The sequence below is a fragment of the Vulpes vulpes genome, chromosome 6 (genome assembly GCF_048418805.1).
Source record: "Vulpes vulpes isolate BD-2025 chromosome 6, VulVul3, whole genome shotgun sequence".
Taxonomy (NCBI): domain Eukaryota; kingdom Metazoa; phylum Chordata; class Mammalia; order Carnivora; family Canidae; genus Vulpes; species Vulpes vulpes.
This window is the reverse complement of record NC_132785.1, coordinates 97,146,134-97,170,261: the sequence shown is the minus strand read 5'-3', so window position 1 is coordinate 97,170,261 and position 24,128 is coordinate 97,146,134. Positions and strand designations below refer to the sequence as shown.

Sequence of the window (24,128 nt, the reverse complement as noted above, 5' to 3'; positions counted from 1 at the left end):
AAAAAGCCCCAACAAAATAAATGGTAATTGATTTAAAATGAAAGCAATGGTAAAAGTATCATATTTAGAGAAAGAAGGCCTAAGTTTTAATAGCAGTTCTATCTCATACTATCCTAATTATTTCTAAAATTTTATATGCATGTTTATCCCTCCTCTTTCCATAAAGACATATGACAATAAAAAAAAGTAAACAGAAGTCACCAAATTCAGGAGCAAGAAAAAGGCAAGCATGTAACAACTATTAGGATGAACAGTTTATGTAGTACATTCAAATTTGCCTCTGACCTCCCTGGCAGAGCAGAGAAAATCCACCTTTACTATAAGTTAGTATTATTGAAATTTCTTTATTTTTTTATTTTATTTTTATTTTTTTAAATTTTTTTTTAATTTTTTATTTATTTATGATAGTCACAGAGAGAGAGAGAGAGAGGCAGAGACACAGGCGGAGGGATAAGCAGGCTCCATGCACCGGGAGCCTGATGTGGGATTCGATCCCGGGGCCCCAGGATCGCGCCCTGGGCCAAAGGCAGGCGCCAAACCGCTGCGCCACCCAGGGATCCCGAAATTTCTTTATTTTTAATTGAGGATATATTTGACATTCAACATTATGGAATTTCTTTTAAAAAAAAAAGATTTTACTTATTTATTCATGAGAGACACAGAGAGAGAGGCAGAGACATGGGCAGAGGGAGAAGTAGACTCCAGTAGGGAACCCAATGTGGGACTTGATCCCGGAATCCAGGGATCACACCCTGAGCCAAAGGTAGATGTCCAACCGCGGAGCCACCCAAGTGTCCCACATTATGGCATTTCTTAATTCTCCAGATTTACATTATGCTATCAGCTTACAAAAGCGTGTATATACATAATATCCTATCTGATCATCCCTACAACTTTGTTAAGAAGGCAATACTGGTACCCCCAATTAAGCCGGTGAAGAAACCTAAGGCTCGAAATTAAGTTATGTGGCCAGAAAAAGTAAAGTCAATTTCCTGAGGTCGCTGATATGGATAGAACAGGTCGTCCTACTTGTACTCTAACATTTCTGATTCTACTTTTCATTGCCTTGAGTTCTTAGCCCTAAACTATAAAATAAATTTGTCATATAGAATTTTTTGAGTAACAGAAGTTGTCCCGAATATTTTTACAGCAAATGCAAAAGTGAATTACACAGAGCTCTTATAGCAACTGTTCATCAAACTAAAAGCATAAAACTTAAAAGTAGAGAAAGCAAGGCAGTTGTGAACATCAGATGTGATAATGAATGTGGAAACTCGATAAACTATAAAATACTACGCAAAGGCACAATATCTTCTGCTGATGAAAAATCATAAAGAACTTCGAGTTCCTATTCAAATCTAAAGTATATCATACTTTCCTTATAAATATGTATTGGCAATTGTCTAAGTAAAACTTTTTCATGGAAGCCAAGTTGTAAAAGCTAAAAAGGTTAATTTTGAAAACTTGCCCTGCAGTCCAGACAAGTCCAAATATTAGAGCAAAATCTTTAAATCTAAAAGTCTGATAGGTTTTTGTGTTGTGGTTTAGAAATTATGTGAAATAACTTGATGACACTTAAAAGAATTTATTCTGTCTTTTCCAGTATATTTTCTCAAAATTTTTCTATGCAATGAAAAGTATAATAAATTTGTTTTTTTCCTGTAAAAAGAGATGAGTCAATAGCCTTTGGAACCCAGTATTTTTTAAATAATAAAGGAGAAAAGAAATATAATGTGGTTTAATATTGTTTATAATATTGTTAAAAAACAGGAAATGAAGTCATTAAGTCCCTGCAAATCATTTATTTTTTCAAACCATGCTTTAGAATAGAAATCTCACAAGTGTGGTTGTAACTTTATCACTGTGGTTTGCTAAGAAGTGACAGCAGTGTTATCTACTCCTCTCCTCTGTTGAAGACCTTTACTGTCCATACTTTCCACCATCCCCCATAACCTACCTCAATCTTTCACATTCCCAGAAATTTGTCCTTTCCTCTTCTCCAAGAGATAGTTCCTCCCCATCTTGTCCTATTTTATCGTATCACTAATAAATATTGAATTAATAAATTAATGGGTACAACATGAAATATTTTTTCTTACCCAGTATGGTCTCCAGACAAAAATTCTGAAATAGTAGCAGGAAGCTCTGTTTTAATAATTAAAAGATAAGATGACATAGCTGCAAAAAGGATAAAAATAGTAATTATTAGAATTCTATACGTTTTATCCATTTAAAGAATAATCTAGAAACACAGATGTCCATTAGCGCTTTGACAACATGAGGAAGATTAACTCATACCACACTATCCCAAAGGTACACACCAGGAATGGAGATAAGTAACTTTGTAGAGAATAACTGGTAGCTCATTAAATATCCTGTGTTTACATTTCAAACTCAAGACAAACTATTTAGGTAAGAGAAAGGTTCTTAATAACAGGCCATTTATAAATGAAATTTTCTTTGAAGTTTTACACGAATTGGTATATGTTATCAACCCTGTTCAAAGTATTAGAAGTTAGTTTAGTAATAACTGATAAAGAGTTTAATAGGTACAGCTAATAATTTTGATTACTTGTTTCTTCTTACTAGAGAGAGATCCCCCCTCCCAGAAGTTTCCCTTCTTCCCTCTCTCTGTTTCTGCTTGCCCTCAACACACATTATGCACGTTATTATAAAACAAAAACAAAATGCATAATGAGTTACATTTTAAATTGTCCTCTAAACTGATTCAGAAAAGATTCAATGGAAACCATGAAGCATATTAAGGGAACAAAATTTACAACTTTTTAAAAAAAAAGATTTATTTATTCATGAGGGACAGAGAGAGAGAGAGAGGCAGAAACACAGGTAGAGGGAGAAGCAGGCTCCATGCAGGGAGCCTGATGTGGGACTCGATGCCAGGTCTCCAGAATCAGGCCCTGGGCTGAAGGCAGCGCTAAACCGCTGAGCCACCCAGGCTGCCCAAAACTTACAACTTTTATTCCATTTTTATTAACAGTGCTCATCTGTATTATGCTATCACAATATGAAGCTAACATTATTCCTTATATTTTATCTGATAGGATCCAAGAAAGAACTAGCTTTTATAGTATTTTAATAATGATCTTATTTCTGATGTAGCTATCAAAAACAAGTCCTGTAAACCTTCCATCTTATTAGGAAATGTTTTAATATGGTTACAGAATATAGAACTCATTTATATGTAAATACTTGAATTTAAGCTTACATGTTTAAGTATATATAGAAGCCCAGATGATTGGAGTCAGAACTTCAGTTAACAGAGTAGTAATCTCTTTCCCCCAGAGGTTAAGGATATATTTAAAAAGGGGCAACAAGAATATGTCCAAGAAGAATAAAGAGTGTACTCTGTATGCACATTAATTTTATTACTTATTTATATTTCAGGAAACATTTCACTTTCTCCTTGGACCTACAAAAACTAAGAACACAAATGAATGCCAAGTCTGAATGGTAAAAATCTGGGGGAAAATTGATTAAAAGGTTCAAATGTTTAAGAAGAGTGTGTTTTCTCAAACAATATATGTAAATATAGCTAAATTTCTCCACAATTATTACAGTGGTTATGCCTACTTAAGAAAGAAAAAAAGGAAATATACTAGTTTGTATACAAATTTATAGGAAGACAGACAATAATTACACATCCAAAACCAGAAATGCATAATTTTTAAGTAAAATGGTGTACCCACAGCAAAATAAAATTTAGAAGTAAAAACTCACTTCTCTGCAATAAAAATACATATATATATACATTTTCCAGTTTATGACTATTTATTCTTTCCCAAAACTATGGTTGTTGAAGTATAGCTTTTTCCCCAATAGAAGTACAGTACCTTTCTTGAAACTCTTTTTGTTTGGGGACATTACAATTGATTGTGTATGAAAAGGTCTTCTGTATTGTTCTTACCGTCCAAAGGAAAAAACATATCAGTTTGGCACAGAACAAAAGGAAGGTGTAGATTAACCTCCTCCACTCAAGGATTTGGGGTCTTTGTTTAAAATAGTTGATCTATTCCAAAGAATTATACACATATGGTATGATGAAAATCCTGAGCTGAATTTTCTGAAACTGGCCTAGAGTTGCTTAAATGTATCTTGCAAGAAAAGAAGAAAGAAAAGAAAAGAAAAGAAAAGACAAGACAAGACCAAAGTACCTTGAGCACAAGGAATGCAGACTTCCTATACAATGTAATTTATTATCTGTCCATCAGTCTTTCTTTCTTGGATTAATCCAACACCACATGTATTTCTAAAGTTTCAGACATTCATCTCTTTCAGTAATTTTCTATTATTTCTTTTAGATCTTTAGTTGTAAAAGCTTCAATGAATATGATATCATATTTCTTTCTAATATACAATCTGTCATTCTTCCTAGAATTTCTATTAGCCCCTGGCTAATCATTTGATCATATTTATCCTCTCTTGTAGCCTTACCTCTTTGGTTTTCAAATGGGAGTCCTATTTCATTAAATTCCAGTCTGAAGAATCATGTATATTTCAAGAAACATGAACTCACCACACATGTTTCTCTCTCAAAAAGAGATCTCAGCATACAAGATATAATAAAACATGCAAAATACTGCTACTTTCTTAGAGGATGCTGGTGTTTGTTTTAAGAGCTACAAAACCACACAGCTCCCAATGAGGAAAAGCCCCACTGACTAAGCAAGTAAAACAAAGAAAACACTATCCTTTTCACTGCCTTAATTATTTTTTCTTAACCACAAGTAAACTTCCACGGAAGGATTAGTATCTTAATGTATTATATATAATACAGAGAAGAAACGAGATTACCAAATATACATTAACTTAGGAAATACATCTTAGATTCACATAAAAAAACCCAATTAGCTCAATAAAATAAAATAGAAAAGTTTTAAAGATACAAAATCAATAGGAAGGTTCATATACCCATTGTTTTTAATCAAAAGGTTCACTAGATCAAACAGCTGCCTGCCACACCTCTTGTCTCATGTCTTCTATTAATGGCATAAGGAAATGTTTAAAGACTTATCTTAGAGACAGGTCATAAGCAAGAATTTGTAAATGATTTCTGCTGACATCAATACATAGCATAGACTCTTAATACAAGACATACCATGTTGTACTCTAAATTAATAGCTGTAACAGGGTCATCCATTTTAGCCATGGTTATGGTTAAGTGATTCTGGCCCCCACATGACCAAGCCAGAATTGGTTCTAGAACACATACCTTGATGACAGGTATTCAAGTCATTACAAATCATTCCATTTTACCACATTAACTAAATCAGTATTTTCTCCTTCATTTCAAACATAACCAATAGGACTCATTTAATGGAAACTGCCCTGGGAAGGAAATTAAAAAATGTGTCAATCTAATCAAAACACAGAGGTTGAAAGTATTCTTTGAAAACCATGGGAGAAAGCAACTGTTATATTGAGAAATGACTAAAATAGAGTAAAATTTGATTAGGCAATAGCAAATAGTAAGGTATTAATATTGGTTGACCTAATCATAAAAGAGAAACACACGAGCCGGTAACATGGAGGTTGCAGGAAGATATGTCAGAAACAACAGGAAGGGGGAAGGGCCCGTGAGAGAAGAACCAAGACGACAGTGAACATTTGGGAATTTTGGAGGCCTATTCCACACCTCACAGTATTCTAACTGATTTGTAAGTTATTTTCTCAATTAACCTTTACCACAAAACTGTGAGGTAGATATTTATTTCCCAGATACAGAAGCGGAGGCACAAAGAAGTAACTTGCCCAAGGTAGTGATAGTGGAAACAGCCAGTCCAGCTTATTATTAACTATTATGGAAAAGTGCAGGAACAAAGTGAGGAAGAAATCACCACAGCAAAGAAAAATAAGGGAAGTCTGTCAAAAAGACCACTCTCTAGAATTAATTTTTTCTTTTCTTCATCAGCATTTAAATAACAAATTGCTTACAAATGCTGAATTCAACAGTTAAGATCAAAGAAATTAGTGAGAGGTCTCAAAACACAGTATGTTCATTTCATTTTGACATGTATTTTCAGTGTAATTTATTTCAGCTTTGTAGCTGGTTTGGTGAAGTTATTAGTCCAAGATTCCTCTGGCAAGTTAAGGAGTTTCCTGAGGGCCTCTACTGCATCTATCACTATGATTCTAATGAATCTCCAACTATTATTGTAATTCCGGGGAAAAGCTTCCTATTCTCACATATTAGAGATATTAACATCAAACTGAAATAAAAAAAAAACATAAAACCAATCCCTCTTCCCCCAAACCCTGTACTCTTATGGACTATTTTTCCCAGGACTCCTTAAAAAAATATAAAGCCTCAGTTGGAGTCTGGGCCTAAGAAATCATTAGTTTGCAAAAATAATTATACTTTTTGTTAAACTCTTAAAATACACGTATGAAGATAAGATTACATACAGCTATTTTTAAAACAGAATTAGGTTTTCAGCACTTGGAAAAAGTTCAGCAACTTCTTAAAGGATTAGTCAGCCAGCCCTAAACAGATGTACTATGGGAGGAAATAATAAGTTTGCCTTTCCATCTGAGAGATTCAATTTTACTTTAAACATGTTTTTGGTCATAGATATCAAATGGTTTATTCTATTGAACACGTCTTATTAACCTGGTATTCCTCCTAAATGTCCAAATGCCAGTGAAAGTCTATCCCCACTCAAAATAGTACACAATGAAATCTCTTTTTCTAAAACCCCCAAAAATGTCATTTCCTTAATTTGTACACAAATGGAAATCAAAATATATTAAGGAGGATTTCCCCCAAAACCCTAGAAAAATGTTTATTTTTGTTTTATCATTTATCAAGATGTTAAATTTGAACACAATGGGAGAATATTTACTATTCTGAAGTCCTATAATTAAACTTCAATAAGCCATGGGGATAAACAGTACAGCATAATGAATACAGTGAAAGATACTGTGATAGTGATGTAACAGGACAGATCGCAAATACCTTTGTGGTGAACAAAGCATCAGGTATAAACATGTCAAATCACTAAGTTGTACACCTGAAACTAATGTAACATTGTGTGTCAACTATATTCAAATAATTAAAAAATTACTACTAAGAAATATATTACTTTGATAACCTCTTTAAAGTGATATGTTGCCAGTAAATTTTATCAAAGGAAGTATTTGTTAAGAAAAAAAAAAAAACCTCCTTCCACGCTTCCTATATCTTTCCTATTCTAAGGCAGTGCTTTGCCTAGTCTAAGGCAGTGCTTTCTAGAATTTCTGAACAGTACTCTTCAGGCTCAAAGAAGTTGTAGTATGTCTACAGATGGGCTGACCAGCAGATGGCGTTGTAACAGCACGTCCAATCCCAGTCTCCCAGGGGACAATACAAACTAAAGCATCTAAAATGACTTCACTATCCCACAAAAAAAATAAAATTTAAAAATTTAAAAACCAGAAAATAAAACTAAAGAGTTTCTAATTTATCTAGCATTAAATCATGAATTTCAAAAATACTAAGAATTTGAAATTTTTATAGTTCTCAACTGAAGATGATCTTATTTAAATACCTTTCTGATTATGAGATTTAGAAATTATGCTGCTTGAGTACAGACAGGGGCTACAAAGTTTCTCTTAAAACTTAAGATTTCCAAACTGAGGTGTTAATCAAGACTGCTGAAGTAAGTTTTGTGGGATCTGTGCCAGACTGAAAAATCTGGTCATTCTAGCACTTTCAGGAAGTTTCAGTAAGACTAGTAATGTTTAGGGTTCTACTTTCACAATATGTAGCTGTGATTCAATCTTTAATCTCCTTTAAGGAATCGGGGCTTTAAAGAACTAATATGCTATATATACATAGTGGTCCTTCATATTTTATAAAGAGCAAAGTAAGGATTTAACATACTCTTCAGAGCAACTCACTTTTCCCCACTTTGAGATGAGTGGGATACAAAACCAGAAAAAACATCAATTAATTTCAGTTTATTATGCACTTCTAGTTCACAGGACTGTTTCTGATTTGACTAAAAATGATTTGGGGTTTACTGTTTGATTTCAAAGAAGATTTCAGTCTACTAAGTGGTCTACCTCAAGAGTTCAGATGAACGTGAAACTACTTACTTTGGTTTTTAGGAAAAGAATCTCATAATGCAACACAGCCAGAGGACCTACTTGGAAACTACATACGTTTACTTGCTACTACGATTCTTAATCCTTTTACTAGTAACCTACCAAATTCAAACCCTAAGCCAGAGTTCTCTTGTCTGTAACAGCATTAAATATTAAAACTTCCAGATGTCTCTCTTCTGACTTTGGGTCCCAGCAGCAATGACTCTCTGCAAATGCCACTCCAGTGCCTGGGGAAATGAGCAGCTGGGGGCTATCGCTAGGATTTACTACAGTCCCTTAATTCATTAGTGTGGGGAGGAGATCAGGAATTGCTTGGAAGTAGTATTTTACTAGAGGGCTCTCCATATTCCAAAGACAAAGGTTTCCATAAGCTCAGAATAAGAGTGCTAAATTTAGTGAGTCACATTTTTTTCTATCATAAAGTTTAGATTTTTCAAAGACACTGTATTTTTCCAATCAATCTGTTAGACTACATCAGGGCCCTGTGACTAATACTTGGTGCCTCATTGATCCTGGGGGAAAAAAAAGGTTTTAAGTTCTGACAATAAATTCTTTCCTAAAGAAAGTACATACTCACTAATATATTCCATGGTCTCTTCTTCCCAGTTGATCATGTCTCTTCCTCCTAAAGAAGCACCAAACCAGGCTGCTGGGTTTTCCTTCTCTCTCTCCTTCTCTTATTCCTTCCTTTCTCCCTATAACAAATATTACTTACTAAATGCCTATTATGTCCTATGTACTAAGAATATAAATGAATGAGCAAATTACTTGGATATACATAATAGGGAGATATAGGGGATAACTGGGTCTTCACTGAAACATCCATGTAACAAATATTAAGAGCAATTCATGATTATTTTTACTTTAAAGGTCTCTCTGTTCCATTTTTCTCACAGATTCATCAGGGGCATAGAATCCTAAGAAAACCAGAAAAAGTTTAAATGTTACAAAGAATAAAAGAATTAGGAAGAATTAATCTAAGATTAATTAGATTTCAAAATATTTTATATTCTATTTTAAATAAATAAGATCTAACTCTCCTCAATACTTTCAGCCTTTTCATTTTTATGTAATTCCAATCTATAAATTATTCTGTGGGCTTTCAAGTCTCTTTCTATCATTTATATGGTACATAAAATTGTTTCTTTGAGGCAAAATCTGAGACTTTTAAGTAGAAATTTTAAAATTCAACAAGTATTATTTATTGAGCTCCTCAACTTGAAATTAGGTCAAGTTAGAAATACAAAAACACATAGTCTCTGTCCCTAAGGAGTTTTATTTATTTATTTAATTTTAAAGATTTTATTTATTTATTCATGACAGACAGAGAGAGAGGCAGAAACACAAGCAGAGGGAGAAGCAGGCTCCACTTAGGGAGCCTGACATGGGACTCGATCTGGGTCTCCAGGATCATACCCCGGGCTAAAGGTGGTGCCAAACTGCTGGGTCATTAGGGCTGCCCTTCCCAAGAAGTTTTAAAAATCCTCAACATTTAAACTTTTTCACAGATTTTTCACTTACTGTATCACAGCAGAAAGGATAAAGGCTTTAGAGGCAGACAGTGAAGTTGAGTTTTCCAGCTTTATTAAGGGGTAAAAGTAAGTAAGTTATTTATCCCCTTTATGCACTGACTTCTTCCTCTGTAAGATTTATTTACTTATTTGAGAGAGAGAGAGAGAGAGAGAGAGAGAAAGAGAGAGAGAGAGAGAGCAAATGCACACCGGATCAGGAGCAAATGCACACTGGATCAGGGGCAGAGGAAGAGGGAGTCTCCACGGAACTCCATCTCACAACTCAAGAGATTATGACCTGAGCTGAAACCAAGAGTTGGTCACTTAACTGACCATAACACCTGGGTGCCCTAAGTCACTTTTAGTAAAAACAACAACAACAACAACAACAACAAAAACCCAGGTTATAATATAAAGCAAACAAGCAATCAACATACTTGAGAGAATTGATGATTTTTCTGCCACCAGATGCAGGAATCCTTTCTAGGACATTCTTTTTCTAGACCTTTTTTTAAATTACATGTTCAGCTTTTCAAATTTTTAAAGCCAGTGATCAATCTAGTCATTCTTTATTCTTTTTCTTGATAAATATATCTAGAATATTAAAAAGTACTTGGATATACGCAGCTCATACAAATCCTATTCAGCTCTGTTCAGTTCAACAAAAGTTTATCAAGCCCCATGTATTGTGCTAGGTCCTGGGAGTACAAAAAGAAATGAGACCTAGTCCTTGCCCAGGACTAGGAGTTTACAATATAGTAGAGGAGAAAAGCATATAGAAAAATTGCTTCAATCTAGTTTAAAAAAATTGCTAAAATAGATCATGTAAAATAAATAGTTAGGTACAAGATTAGAGAACAAGGAAGGGATCCGAGTGAAAGATACCAAGAATACAACAGTGAGCATTTTGGCAGGGTCACACATTTGGATCCAAATTCCTGGATTGAAATTTCTATATAAAATGCCAAACAATAGTTCAACCTAATCTAAACAAAGTGTTATGGTTCTTAGTAATAAGATAGAATAATGAGGGAGACATTACATTATGAGACAATAACATGAGACATTACAAGTGTACATTTAAACAATTAATTTTAACTAAAATAAGATAAATTATTCTAAAGCAGATCTTAAAATCAATGACATTATACAGATTCATAAAGAAAGAGACTGGTTACTGGTTTCTAGCATTAAGAGTGAAGTAATATACGTTAGAACGAAATTATTTTAGCATTAAGAGTGAAGTAATATACGTTAGAACGAAATTATTTGGTATGACATCCAAGAAAACATTCTTCCTTTTTTTCCATGAACATTCAGATAATTAAAACGTAAATGTTCAGGATTCTCAAAACAATAGCAAGTACAATTTATTGTTGGAATGTTAATTTTTTCCTTGACCAAGAAAACCTAAAGATGGAATTTGGTTGAATGATATTTAAAGTAAAATAGCTTAGATCATGAGTATCAGAGTTGAACTTTATTAAAGCTGTCACCGTTAAATTATTTTGAACTATTACATGTAAGAAGATTAAAATTTCCTCTGACTATACAATTTTATGCAAGATCCAAAATGCAGGTCAACTTTCCCTGTGTATCTTCCTTTAAACAAATACCATTTATTTAGCACTCCAGTGAATGGTAAAAGAAAATGAAGACCTTGTTGAGTACTATATAACATCTTTACAACATATACAAATATGACTCCCATATTTTGGATTTAAATGTTTAATACATGTAATCAGTAACTGTCTATAATTAACAGTAATTCTTGTTTCTTCTTTTAAAGATTTTAAATTTATTTATTGATGAGAGACACAGAGAGAGAGGCAGAGACATAGGGAGAAGGAGAAGCAAAAAAAAAAGAAAGAAAAGAAAGAAAAAAGAAAAGAAAAGAAAAGGAGAAGCAGGCTCCCTGCAGGGAGCCTGATGCAGGACTCGATCCAAGGACCCTGGGATCACGACCTGAGCCGAAGGCAGAAGCTCAACCACTGAGCCACCCAGGTACCCCATAATTTTTGTTTCTACATGGCTCTCAAATATTGGGATCTTTTAAAATGAAAACAAGATCCAAGACAAATGTGAGAATGGTTCTTGTTTCAGGTTTGTTTATTTATTTTTAGAGAGGGAGGAGGGTGCAGAGGGAGAGGGAAAGAGAGAATCTTAAGCAGGCTCCCTGCCCAGAGTAGAGCCCAATGCAGGGCTCCATCTTACAAGCCTGAGATCATGACCTGAGCCAAAATCAAGGGTCAGAAACTTAACCAAGTTACCCAGATGCCCCATGTTTGTTTATTTTTTAAACTAACTTGTCCTTTTAAATGTCTTGGTTATAAGAGGACATTGCTTATCTACACTGGATTGTTCACAACCCAGGAAACATAACTCCCTCTGAAGCAGTATATGCCAATGCAGTAATTAGGACAAAAGTAAAGGGGAAATATTTTATTTTATTATTTTTTAAAAGATTTTATTTATTTATTCATAACAGACCCACAGAGAGAGGCAGAAACACAAGCAGAGGGAGAAGCAGGCTCCATGCAGGGAGCCCAACGTGGGACTCAATGCGGGGTCTCCAGGATCACACCCTGGGCTGAAGGCGGCGCTAAACCGCTGAGCCACTAAGGTTGCCCTAGGGGAAATATTTTAGAATCACCTGGAGAGTTTTTCCAAACCGTACCTTACCACTATCACAACTACAGAAAGCCAATGCTTTAGAGGTGTGTTGCAGACTTAACAACAAGACTGAAATCAAGAGATTACCTGGAACTAAATTTAGAAGCTATTGTCCTACAAGAGCTGCTAATATAAAGGATCTTTAAAAAAAAGAGAGTAATGAGGACAACACTGACAGTTTCTGAAGATACCTATATGTGCAAAGGTATTCAGGAAATTAGCTAAATATGTAGTAAGGTAATAAACAAAAGGAAGAAATCATTGCTATCACATTTATGCATAAGCAGTGCACTTTCAATTGCTTACCTCCAATATTCTGAATTAGGATGGTACCTGCTACCATCACCTATAAAAGAACAAATGTATTCACAAGATGAAAGAAGAAATAATATAAAAGGATTAGTATTTTAGTAAAATCCAATAACCATGACTAAAAAACAGAGAAATTGAAAAGAATACATTATCAGCCATTTGTAATACATAAAACTAATTATCATCACACAAAAAGACCCTTTTTAATAGTTCCATAGTTAGTATAAAGAATGCTTTTGAAAATTTTCTTGGCAGTCATTTTAAACAGTTAAAAGTGTTAAAAAGCTAGTAATTGGTGATTATTATCAAAGTAGCAGAAAATTGAAATTAAATCTATCTGGTCTCATTTTCCCTTTTTCACTGCTTCAATAGGTAGAATGAGACATAGCTTTAGTAGGTAGACTGCTATAGCTTCAGGTATGCTGTGCTAATGCTGTTTTGCATAGAAGAAAATTATTATAGTCTTTTGAGTGTGTCAGCATGGCATACACCAAGCTTTTGAACATCCTGTCCCAGGAATTAGTAAAGTCCAGAGCAGAAAACTCTAGAGCCCACATATTCGCAGATCTGAAATTTTAAGAAAATTAGTTCAATCTCAAAAATATGGAGTGGGCTTAGTATAAGATAATCGAAGGTCATAAAGACTGTAGTCTATTGGAGAACTCCTCCCCTTTCAAAATGGGGCAGCTGCTGTTCAGCTCTGGCCTGTCGCTGGCATGTGGAAATGTGGATCCAATGTACCTATATCTTCTACATTTTTTTTTAAAGATTTTATTTATTTATTCATGAGAGACAAAGAGACAGAGAGGCAGAGACACAGGCAGAGGGAGAAGCAGGCTCCATGCAGGGAGCCTGATGTGGGACTCGATCCCTGAGACTCCGGGATCACACCCTGAGCTGAAGGTAGACTCAACCACTGAGCCACCCAGGCGTCCCTATCTGCTACATTTTGTTAATTTTTCAAGGAAAATCAGAAACTGAATTCTTTCAAAATTTCTTCTTAGTTGGCAATCAGTTAAAAAAAAAATGTAAGCCAAACCAAATATGCCTAAGGACTTAATTCAGTCTATATGTTGGCTGGCTTGTAATTTAGATGAGATTCTTGGGAAACTCAAGACACCTTATCCATTCTTGGTAATCAGGTATACTCATAGGAAATGACTAAACATTCTGCTTCCACTTGGGTCTTCCAATCAGATAAATCTCAATGGATCTGCACACCAATGTATGTTTGGAGTGGACTAGCTATCTAAGATCATTCAGTTCATGGATTGGGAACAGATCACCTTTCAGATTCACCTCTACTAGGAATTCCATCAGTGGCACATCATTTGCTTATCCTGGAAACACTAGAGCCCTTGGGGTCTGCAGAGCAAGGCTAATGACAGGTATCTTTGAAGATGTAGTAGCTGCCACTCTAACTTTTCCAGAAGAAACTTTGCATGTCAACTCATTTAAAAATTAGTTACAAAATGTCACAGTTATTTATGAAAAGACGATTTTGAACTTTTGCACACTATCTTTCAAATGCAATTGATATCTATTGCCAGTCATACATGAAATTTGGATTTCTACTAATACACTGTAAAAAAACAATAAGACCAACTTATTCATGATTATCTTTCCATTTTTGGCTGAATTTAAGCGCTTAAGATCTAGAAAGCCAGAATGTCTATCTACCTATGTTTTGGTGAGTACTACACAGCACATGGCACATGGTATTTACTCAATAAATATTTGTTTGGTGAGTAAACAAATTAATTTATAGATGATTTAAAAAATCTTTCTGAAAAAGTTCAAAATATTTAAAAATATTTAATTCTCAGAACAATCTTATCATGTCCTATCCATTTCTGCATCATATCTGGAAAGAAGGAAATAGGAAAGTTTCAATCCAATTGTGGAAGCGGAGAGAAATAGAAAAAAGGCAAACAAGCAGCAACTCCTCCTTTAGAGTATCCTCTGTTTGTGTACCTGTCTCTTCAGAAGCAAGTGCATACATTAATGATAATGCAACTATTCTAAGAGTTTTAGGGAAAGGGGACTCTTCATTCTTTCAAATTCTGTTGTTATTCAAGAAATGAAGGAAATACTAATGTGAAATAACAGTGATGGTGCTTAGAGTCATATTTACAGATCATATGAAATTAATTTGAGAGTTTTCTTATATAAATAACATTTTCTTTTTCCTTGGTTAAACTGGATGCAGGAAATGATTATATCAAACATCCCTGTCTTCAGGAAAGAGAAACTGTTATCAGGATGATTAACAAAACCCTTTACCTTCAAGTACCATATTCTCCATTTGGTTTCAAGTTTCAGGTTATTAAGGTTCAAACCTTGAGGCTACACAGCATGATTTAAATATCTTCCTTTGTACTTTAAAAATAAAGTTAATTTGAATGTAAATACAGGCCCCCCCTCCCCCCACATTAGGTAACTATATCTTTTTTCTCCCAGACTCAACTTCTTGGAAGTTGATTTGGGCATCTAAAGATAGTATATCCTTTAAGATTATAAACAAAATAAACAAAAAACATGAACAACAGATTTATAAATGAAAAGAAAAAGCCCTGTTTGCAACCAACATGAAAATGGGTTTAGATGTATGGTAGATCTTCAGAAACAAAGTACTACAGCACTCACAAAAATATTTAACTCCTGATTACTTATGGAAGAAAACACTGTTTTCTTTACCTCTCAATTTAGTTTAATATGCCTATCACAAATGAATGCCCAATAAATACAGCTATCATTTCTATTATTCTGAGGAGGAAAAGCAGTCGATTTAGAGGCTGAAATTCTACGTGTAATATTGGCTTTAAGCAACTGTGGACAATTTCATTGTCCACAATTCAAACCCTTCATTTTTCTGGGACTTAACTTCTTCACCTATAAAGGAGGGAATAATAGCTTGATCATCTTTTAGCTCTGCTCGGCTCTTAAATGATATAATCTATTTACGTAAATTGTTATGCTATCATCTTAATTCTATGCTTCTTTCTTTTCCTATCTTTATGAAGATTTACTCAGTTAATATAATCAAAATAAATTTTTAAAAAACTTAATACAGGCTATTGTTACAGTTTTAAGATTATTCAAGGCCCTGCTTTCCTTCATGAGGGTGAAAACTACTAATAAAGTGTTAAGTTTATTGGTGCATTTTTCCAGAAGGGCATATAAAGAAGAAAACAAATCTCTTTGTTTTCCTCTTCCCATCATTCTGTCATTCTTCACTTTAGTTTCCTTTTAGTCCCCTAATTTCTTTCTCTTAGATATACTTGTCTCTTTTAACTAGAACTGGAAGGAGAAAAATGTCTCCTTGGATTTTGGAAACAGTAAGAAGGAAATTTACCTTTCCAGGTAATCCAAATGCAAAGAGGCCAAGATCTTCATAAGATGTCACAGCTGTTAAAAGAGATAATAATTTTTACTTTTACACAAACCATTTGTGTGCCAGCTCTTAAAGGGAAGAAAGCTATTCTGCTATTCCTTATAGCTATTGGATGGTCACATTAAATTTAAAGCAGAAATAACAGTTCTGGGGAAACTTTTGGACACTTATTATCTCTAAGGATAGAGTCTTCTGGGCACTTAGGTGGCTCACAGGTTAAGCATCTGCCTTTGGCTCAGGTCATGATCCCAGGGGTCCTGGGATCAAGCCCCTGCAATGGCTCCCTGCTCAACAGGGACTCAGCTTCTCCCTCTCCCTCCCATTCCCTCTGCTTGTGCTCTTTCTCTGTCAAATAAATAAATAAAATCTAAAAAAAAAAAAAAAAGGACAGAGTCTTCTCAGAATAAGTAGAGTTTAGCAAATCCCAAGGTTATCCGATCACTGCCCAGGCTGCATAGTTCAAATGCATTAATTTCTCAAGAACAACCCCACTTCTCCCTAAACAGTACTTGCATACTACACTATCGAAAAGCAAGTTTTCACTGGCACTAATTTCTGAAAACTGTGTATGTGAATAAAATTAGATAAAGTATGAAAGTTGTGTCATACTTTCAGAGACATTCACTTTTCCTTACTCCATAATTAGTAGGGCATACATTTTCTTTTTTCATCATAAGAGTATGAAATTATATTTTCATTCCACATATTCAAGAAATGTGGGTACAGAAAAGATGGAAATTAAATGGCTCATAAAAGAACCAAATTTGTCCTCAGCCTGTATAGCTCTGTGTTCTAACTAATGACACCACCAGTAAAAATGAGAAGTGAAAACATTTATGTAATCCTATAGTTTGAAAACTGCTTGACCTTACAGAAGCAGACTAGCAGATGCTAAGGCTTGTTACAGCAACACATTTCTTCCATTCACTTCAAGATATGGTTTGCCATTTTTTAAAGCAAGTTTTAATATATTTTCTCAAGACACATATGGGTTTTCTTTAAATTGTCACTAACTTAACAAAAAAGCTCCTCTGTACTTTTGTATACAAGAACCACCGGGTTTGTAAAATTAAGCATTTTAAAAGAAAGCCACATGTGGCCTTTCCATGGTATATCTACAAAGTTGGACAGAAATCTGAAATGTTGAAAAAATACTTTACTATTTAAGAACAAAAATGTTAACATTTTTAGTTGCAAAATTTAAATTATTAACTTTAATCTATCATTAGAGTTGATGGACGACACAGCTATTTTTTAAAATGTATTTACCTACTGCTAAACACAGTGGACACAGATAATTTAGTTTTGAATTTGGGATATATAATTTGATTATAATTAGGAACCTTTATGCTTTAACAATGAAAGACTTCTACCGTAATCTTACAGGGGTAGATTTGGGATATATTTTATAACATAAAAATTAAAAAGTAGAGTTACAAAACTAAGAAGTGGAATTTTTTCCTCTTATGTGAAATGCCAATATTCTTTTTCCCAAATATACGTATTCTAAAGTGAATGTCATAAAAAAATTAACAATTATTTTAGTCGATAAATCTTTACTAGTTTTAGTTTTCTTAAACATAATTGATAATATATAGGGGCACAATTCCTTAAATTTAATATTCCAAAGCCTTCCAAATTTAATTAAACCAGAAAGACTATCTAAATGTTAGCTTCTATCTAATTTGACATAGAGAAGTAAGTTTGCTAAATATTATGTGTATGTGAACCAAGTCACCAGAAGGTCTCTGATCTGTCACTGAAGTAGGAGATTAAAGGAACATCGTTGTTGAATTTTAGCACCTCTCTTTTATATTATAGTTAAAACTATCTGTTCTTTCTTAAGAAAAACTTTCCTTCCAAGAACTTAAAGCAAGGAGGCTTTTCAGTGTCACAAATAGGAATATATTGAATAACTTGCTTTTAAAATGACCTATGTAAAAAAAAAAAAAAAAAAAATGACCTATGTAGAGTTTTTCAGTCAATGAGCAAGTTATCAAGATGATACTGATCTAAAAGTTTAAGGTTTGTTTTATTTTTTAATAGCAGAAAACAAGTATAGACTGTACACTTAGTAAAAATGAAAAGCAAGTAACTTTCCCATAAGCAAAAGTCATAATACGGAAAGATTCCAAAAGGAATTGGTATTTCTATTACCTAAATAAACATTCTTAATTTTCATATTTTAACACAACTTTTATTATTACAAAAAATATCAAACTAATAGCTTAATAAAGATTAATATACTTGCAACTTCTGACAGTAGTGGCATACATTTTAGCAATCTCAAACTTGTTCTCTATTACTTTTTAATTTTATAAAAAAATCTCTACAGCAAACTCCCAAATTTAGAGTGAAAAATGTTTAGACTTTTAAATGGCGACTAAGACAATGTTCAAATCTTCACTTTATCTTTCAAATCAGCATGTCTGGCTAGCCATTCAGTTTTGTCATTGTCATCATACTTCTTTTATGTTGCACAAATTAGAAGCATTTTCCCATGTTTGAAACACCATGAGTATAAATAATGGCTTCTGGCTTGAGGTTTTACTAAAATATGTACACAGTCAGCCAAATGCTTTATCTCTACATATTCTCTCTTTAATAGTTTTCTGGATCATCTCAACATATAAACCAAAACAACCCTAGAGATATATTTTTAAAGTTCTGTTCTATCATTTGGGCAGTTAAGATGCTAGTAGTAGTATAAATTGGTATGACGTTTGGAATACAGTTTGAACACTGAAACTTTAAAATATTTATAACATTTTGGGGTGCTTCGGTGGCTTAGTTGGTTAGGCGGCTAATTCTTGATTTTGGCTCAGATCATGATCTCAGGGTTGTGAGATCAAGCCCCTTGTTGATGCTCCACATGGAGTCTGCTTGTTCCTCTCCCTGTCCCTCCCCATCCCACTCACACATGCACACACATACATACTCACTCACTCACTCCTCTCTCTCTCTCAAATAAATAATTAAAAAAAATAAAAAATATAGATACTTATAACATTTTCCCCCTAGGAGCTTGCATCTTAGGAAATAAGACTAAAATCAGAAAATATTATATGCAAAGATCATCATGCATAATTTACACTGAAAAAAAAAAAGCAACATCACAAACTACTTAAATATTCAACAATGATAGTGGTTAAGTAAATTATAGTAGGTATACCTGATACAGTAATACGCAGCCATTACAAATTATGTTTATGGTAACATGGAAAATGTTAATTTTGAGTGAAAAAATTAGATTCAAATATGATCCATAAAATAAAAAACATAAAAAGAGTAGGATGAACTATAAACTAGTAACAATGATTCTATAGTCTTCTTTCTTTGTCTTCCTTTTTTTTCGGGGGGGGGGTGCTTTCAAATATTCTACAATGACTAGAATAGGGTGGTGGAACTTTAAAAAACCATACCCCTTGAATAGTTCTATTTCCTCCACCAAATATTGGATAGGGTTGATTTAAGCTGCAACTTTCAATTTCTCTAGTGTTTAGTAATTTAAGTGTCATTTGGCCTTCTAATAAGGAATATTTTTCTGCTCTTTCATATGATCAATGTTTTAATATCTTATTTATAAAGTGAAAATGTTTTGAGAGATCTCAAAATAAGATGTGGTAATGACCAGTCACATTAGTAGCATATTTCTATAGAATAGGAATAACATTAATTATAAAAATTATAAAATTAATTCAGTCTTTTACAGGAAACCATACAAGCAGTACTTGGCACAATTCTCCTTAAATAAATAACTAAAAGCAGTCGTTAGCAATCTATTTTAGGAAATTATTTTTTGATATTAAAGAAATCAATGCAATGTTTTCAAGAGGCAGAAAGGCTGTAAATCTTAACAAGTAAATTGGGGGAAAATTTCTTCTTTAATGTACCATCAAGGCACACTTTAGTGCTATTTTGGCTAGACCAAGAGTTTGGCCTCCTCACGAATCATTTGGAAAGCTGCTTCCCATAAAGTCATGGAATATTTCCAACTAGTTACTCCAGTGTTCTGTCTGCTATGCATTTTTTCCTCAATGAAATAGGACAATTAATAAACTCTGGTTACAGTACAAAGCCCAAGTTTCAGCAGCAGCAATATTATCTTTGGATCTGAATTGAGGGATATGAGTTATTCAAATACAGTTCAACTCTCAGAAAGTTGGCCATTTGGAATGCACCCTTATTGTTCTGAAATTCTGTTCTTTCTTGTGCTTTCCATCATTTTCCTCTCACCTCTTCTCCCTAATAGTGTCATGCAGCTCATTCTCTTATTGAGTGCCCACTATGCAACTGTATGGCTACTTCTGATCTTTCTCAATATGTAATTAAATGTCAGTTTACTCCCTAAGTGCGACATGATTTTAGAGAATTCGATGCAGGAAAAGGAAATAGAATGCTAGAATACCAGAAACATTCTCCTTTCTAGTGGCACAGAGGTTGTGATACTGCATGTGTAGAGAAAGTTCTAGGATCCTAATACCTGCCAACTGCTTGGCTCTGCTGTGAACATTTACATTTACATAGTCTTATTGCTATTTATTAGTTTTCAACTTTTAGACTCAACTTAAAGATAAAACATGAATGACTTACATATGATTACAAAACAGTAAGTAAATATTGTCAATCTTGGCAATATAAAGGTGTAGCAGGGAAATATGGGAAGTATGGGAAATAGAGAGAGTACAGGTGAGAGAAAGGAAAGCAGCACTAATATCAAATAGCGGATAGTCAAAGGATGCCATCTAAGGTCCATGAAACAAAAATAAAAATATAAGTATTAGAGTTACAAAATAATCAGCCCACCACAGGTAGGTTAAAATGCCCATAGGAATTCCATTTCAGATAGTAAATGCAGCATTTAGATTTTTAAAAAGATTTTATTTATTTATTCATGAGAGACACAGAGAAAGAGAGAGAGGCAGAGACACAGGCAGAGGGAGAAGCAGGCTCCATGCAGGGAGCCTGATGTGGGACTCGACCCGGGGTCTCCAGGATCACACCCTGGGCTGAAGGCAGCGCTAAGCCGCTGAGCCACTCCGGCTGCCCTAGAATTTTTTTTTAAGAAGAGCATTGCAATGCAGGTGCCTGGGTGGCTCAGTTGGCTAAGCATATAGCTTCGGCTCAGGTCATGATCCCGGGGTCCTGGGATTGAGCCCCACCATTAGCTCCTCAATCAGTGGGGAGCTTGCTTCTTCCTCTGCCTCTGCTCCAGCTCATGCTCATTCTCTCTCTCTCTCTCTCTCTCTCTCTAATAAGTAAGTAAGTAAGTAAGTAAGTAAGTAAGTAAATAAATAAATAAATAAATAAGAAGGGTGCTGAATTGGACAGTGTTGAGTCGCTCTAAAGGGCTGAAGTAAAAAAAACCAAAATGGTTGAGCACAAAGGAGACATTTTACTCATTTATTTCCTCATCATTGCTAACAATTAAAATCCTCATAAAAGGACTATAACCTTACTTTTAGGAAGAGGAAGTTAGGTGGCTGTGTTCTCTTTCTTAGTGGGCTCTAGGAAGGACCAAAATTCCCTTTAGAAGTAATAAGTGGTGAATCCCAGTATCTTCCTTGACTGTTTTTTTCCTTGACTCTTTTCAACCACCTCAGTTGCTTCTCACTGGTTCAGCAAAAATTCCAAATTCCTTAGGTGGCACTAATCTATCTCTTCAACTTCATTTTCCCTTTTGCACTTCATCCACATATAATAGTAAACAATTTTTGGCATCTTAAATAACATAAACAGTACATACCTTTGTATATGAAATATTCTCTCTTGCCTGGTCCCCTAGTCAAATTCCTTTTCAGCTCAGCTCTCAAGGAGTATTTACTGACCCTCAACCTCAGCCCCCAACCCATACAAGGTAAATCACTCTCTCCTATGAGCTATCATTGTTACTAGCCCATATTCAAATAGCCACAACCATCACACTGCCATTATAATTTTTTTACTTATGTATCTGTCTACCCAATTAGACTATGAACTTTTTCAGGGAAAGAAGAGTCTTATTTATCTCTGTATCCCCAATAGATAAAAAGAGTATTGAATAAATGAACCTCCACCCTGGGCTTCGGTTCTGGGACCTGTCCATCTATACAGTTAGCCCTCAAGCAATACAGGGCCTAGGGTACCAACTCCTGTGCAGTCAAAAATCTGCATATAACCTTTAACTCCTCAGATACTTTACTAATAGTTTACTGTTGACCAGAAGCCTTACTGATAACATTAACTAACACATATTCCATGTTATATACATTATGTATGGCTTCTTATAATAAGGAAACTACAGAAATGAAAATATTAAGAATATCATAAAGACAAAATACATTTGCTATACTATATTTGCAAAAAAAAAATCCACATATAAGTGGACTTGCAGAATTCAAATGTGTGTTCAAGAGTCAACTGTTCTTCAAAGTCCATCTATCTAAAACTGAACTCATTTTTAATTTGAGTCAAAGCCTCCTTTTTTAAAAAAAGATTTTATTTATTTGAGAGAAAATGAGTGGAGGAAGAGGCAGAGAAGAAACAGGCTCCCTGCAGAGCAGTTCTGCAGGTCCCTATGCAGAACTCAATTCCAGGACCCTGGGATTATGACCTGAGCTGAAGACAGATACTTAACCAACTGAGCCACCCAGGTGCCCAAATCAATGCCCCAGGCTATGTTCTTATCTCCATTTAATGACACCATCATTTGTCCAGTGGCTCATAACAGAAATCTGGGGGATATCCTTAGACATGTCCTTCTCTATTACTCTCCACATTCAGATATCAGCTCCTTTCAATTCTAACTCCCTTAACCTCTATATTCCCTAATCCATTTCTTTATTTCCTGTGTTAATACTTTGTTTCAATCTTCCAGTATTCGATTCTTTTGTGACAACCAGGCCTCACTGCTGACTTACTCAGGTACTGTAAGTGCAAATTAGAGTCAGACAAAAAAGAGAGGCATTCCTTTCAGGAAAAAAAAAAAAGGGTTTCCACAATCTTGAAGGCAAACATGGCCTGGAAAGCTGACTGTGCCATTGTTGGGGCTGGGGGGAAACTACTTCACATGTGCCTGGGTGGCTCAGTCAGTTAAGCACCCAACTCTTGATCTCAGCTGAGGTCTTGATTACAGGGTTGTGAGTTCAAGCCCCACCATGGAGCCTACTTAAAAACAAAACAAAACAAAACAAAACAAAACAAAAAAACAAATTCTACTCTAATCTGGAGATGGCTCTTAGATCATCTGCTCAGTTGTCCTGGGAATTCCCTTCACCTCTCTCCTGTGCTAAATTCCCTATTTCTTTGATAGTACATAACTTTGGTAAATGGCACCCTCCATTGCTCATTAAGTAATTGTGCATAGGAAATAATTTTTTGAGTTTTTGCATGTGTCAAAATATTCTATCATCATACTTACATGGTAGTTTTGCTGAGTATAGGACTCTATACTGATATCACTCCTCCCTAAATTTTTTTTTTAAGATTTTATTCACTTGGTATCCCTGGGTGGCGCAGCGGTTTGGCGCCTGCCTTTGGCCCAGGGCGCGATCCTGGAGACCTGGGATCGAATCCCACGTCGGGCTCCCGGTGCATGGAGCCTGCTTCTTCCTCTGCCTGTGTCTCTGCCGCTCTCTCTCTCTCTCTCTCTCTCTCTCTCTCTCTGTGTGACTATCATAAATAAATAAATAAAAATTTATAAAAAAAAAAAAAAGATTTTATTCACTTATTCATGAGAGACAGAGAGAGAGAGAGAGAGGCAGGGACACAGGCACAGGAAGAAGTAGGCTCCATGCAGGGAGCCTGATGCAGGACTCGATCCCAGGACCCCAGGATCATGCCTGGGTCGAAGGCAGGCACTAAACCGCTGAGCCACCCAGGGACCCATCCTCTCCCCTAAATTTTGTAGGTATTGTGTTTTATATATAGTCTTCTTATTTGAAGCATTCCAAGGGAAGTCATTTGCTCTTAAAGTTCTTGGTTCATTGGTTGAGAGTTTTGTTTCTCCTCTCTGAAAGCTTTTAGGATATTCTCTGATTTAGGATATTCTTCTGATTTTTCACAATGATGTGTGTTGTTATGAACTATGTTACAATTATTATATTGGATACTAAGAAGAATCCTTTCAATCTGGAAACTAATTTCCTTCAGTTACA

The 24,128-nt window shown here is 34.7% G+C and overlaps 1 protein-coding gene across 12 annotated transcripts in view; it reads right to left on the bottom strand.

Annotated features, from left to right (window-relative positions):
• The window catches only part of SLC38A6 (solute carrier family 38 member 6), a 71,374-nt gene that overhangs the window by 38,911 nt on the left and 8,335 nt on the right, over positions 1–24,128 (bottom strand). For 9 of the 12 annotated variants that reach the window (XM_072761704.1, XM_072761702.1, XM_072761701.1 and 6 more), the window contains 3 exons: positions 15,955–16,007; positions 12,594–12,633; positions 2,100–2,178 (listed from right to left, as the gene is read on the bottom strand). In XM_072761704.1, coding sequence (XP_072617805.1) covers positions 2,100–2,178; positions 12,594–12,633; positions 15,955–16,007 — 172 coding nt within the window. The remainder of the gene's footprint in view (positions 1–2,099; positions 2,179–12,593; positions 12,634–15,954; positions 16,008–24,128) is intronic. The other 3 variants (XM_072761696.1, XM_072761699.1, XM_072761705.1) reach the window with 1 other exon arrangement.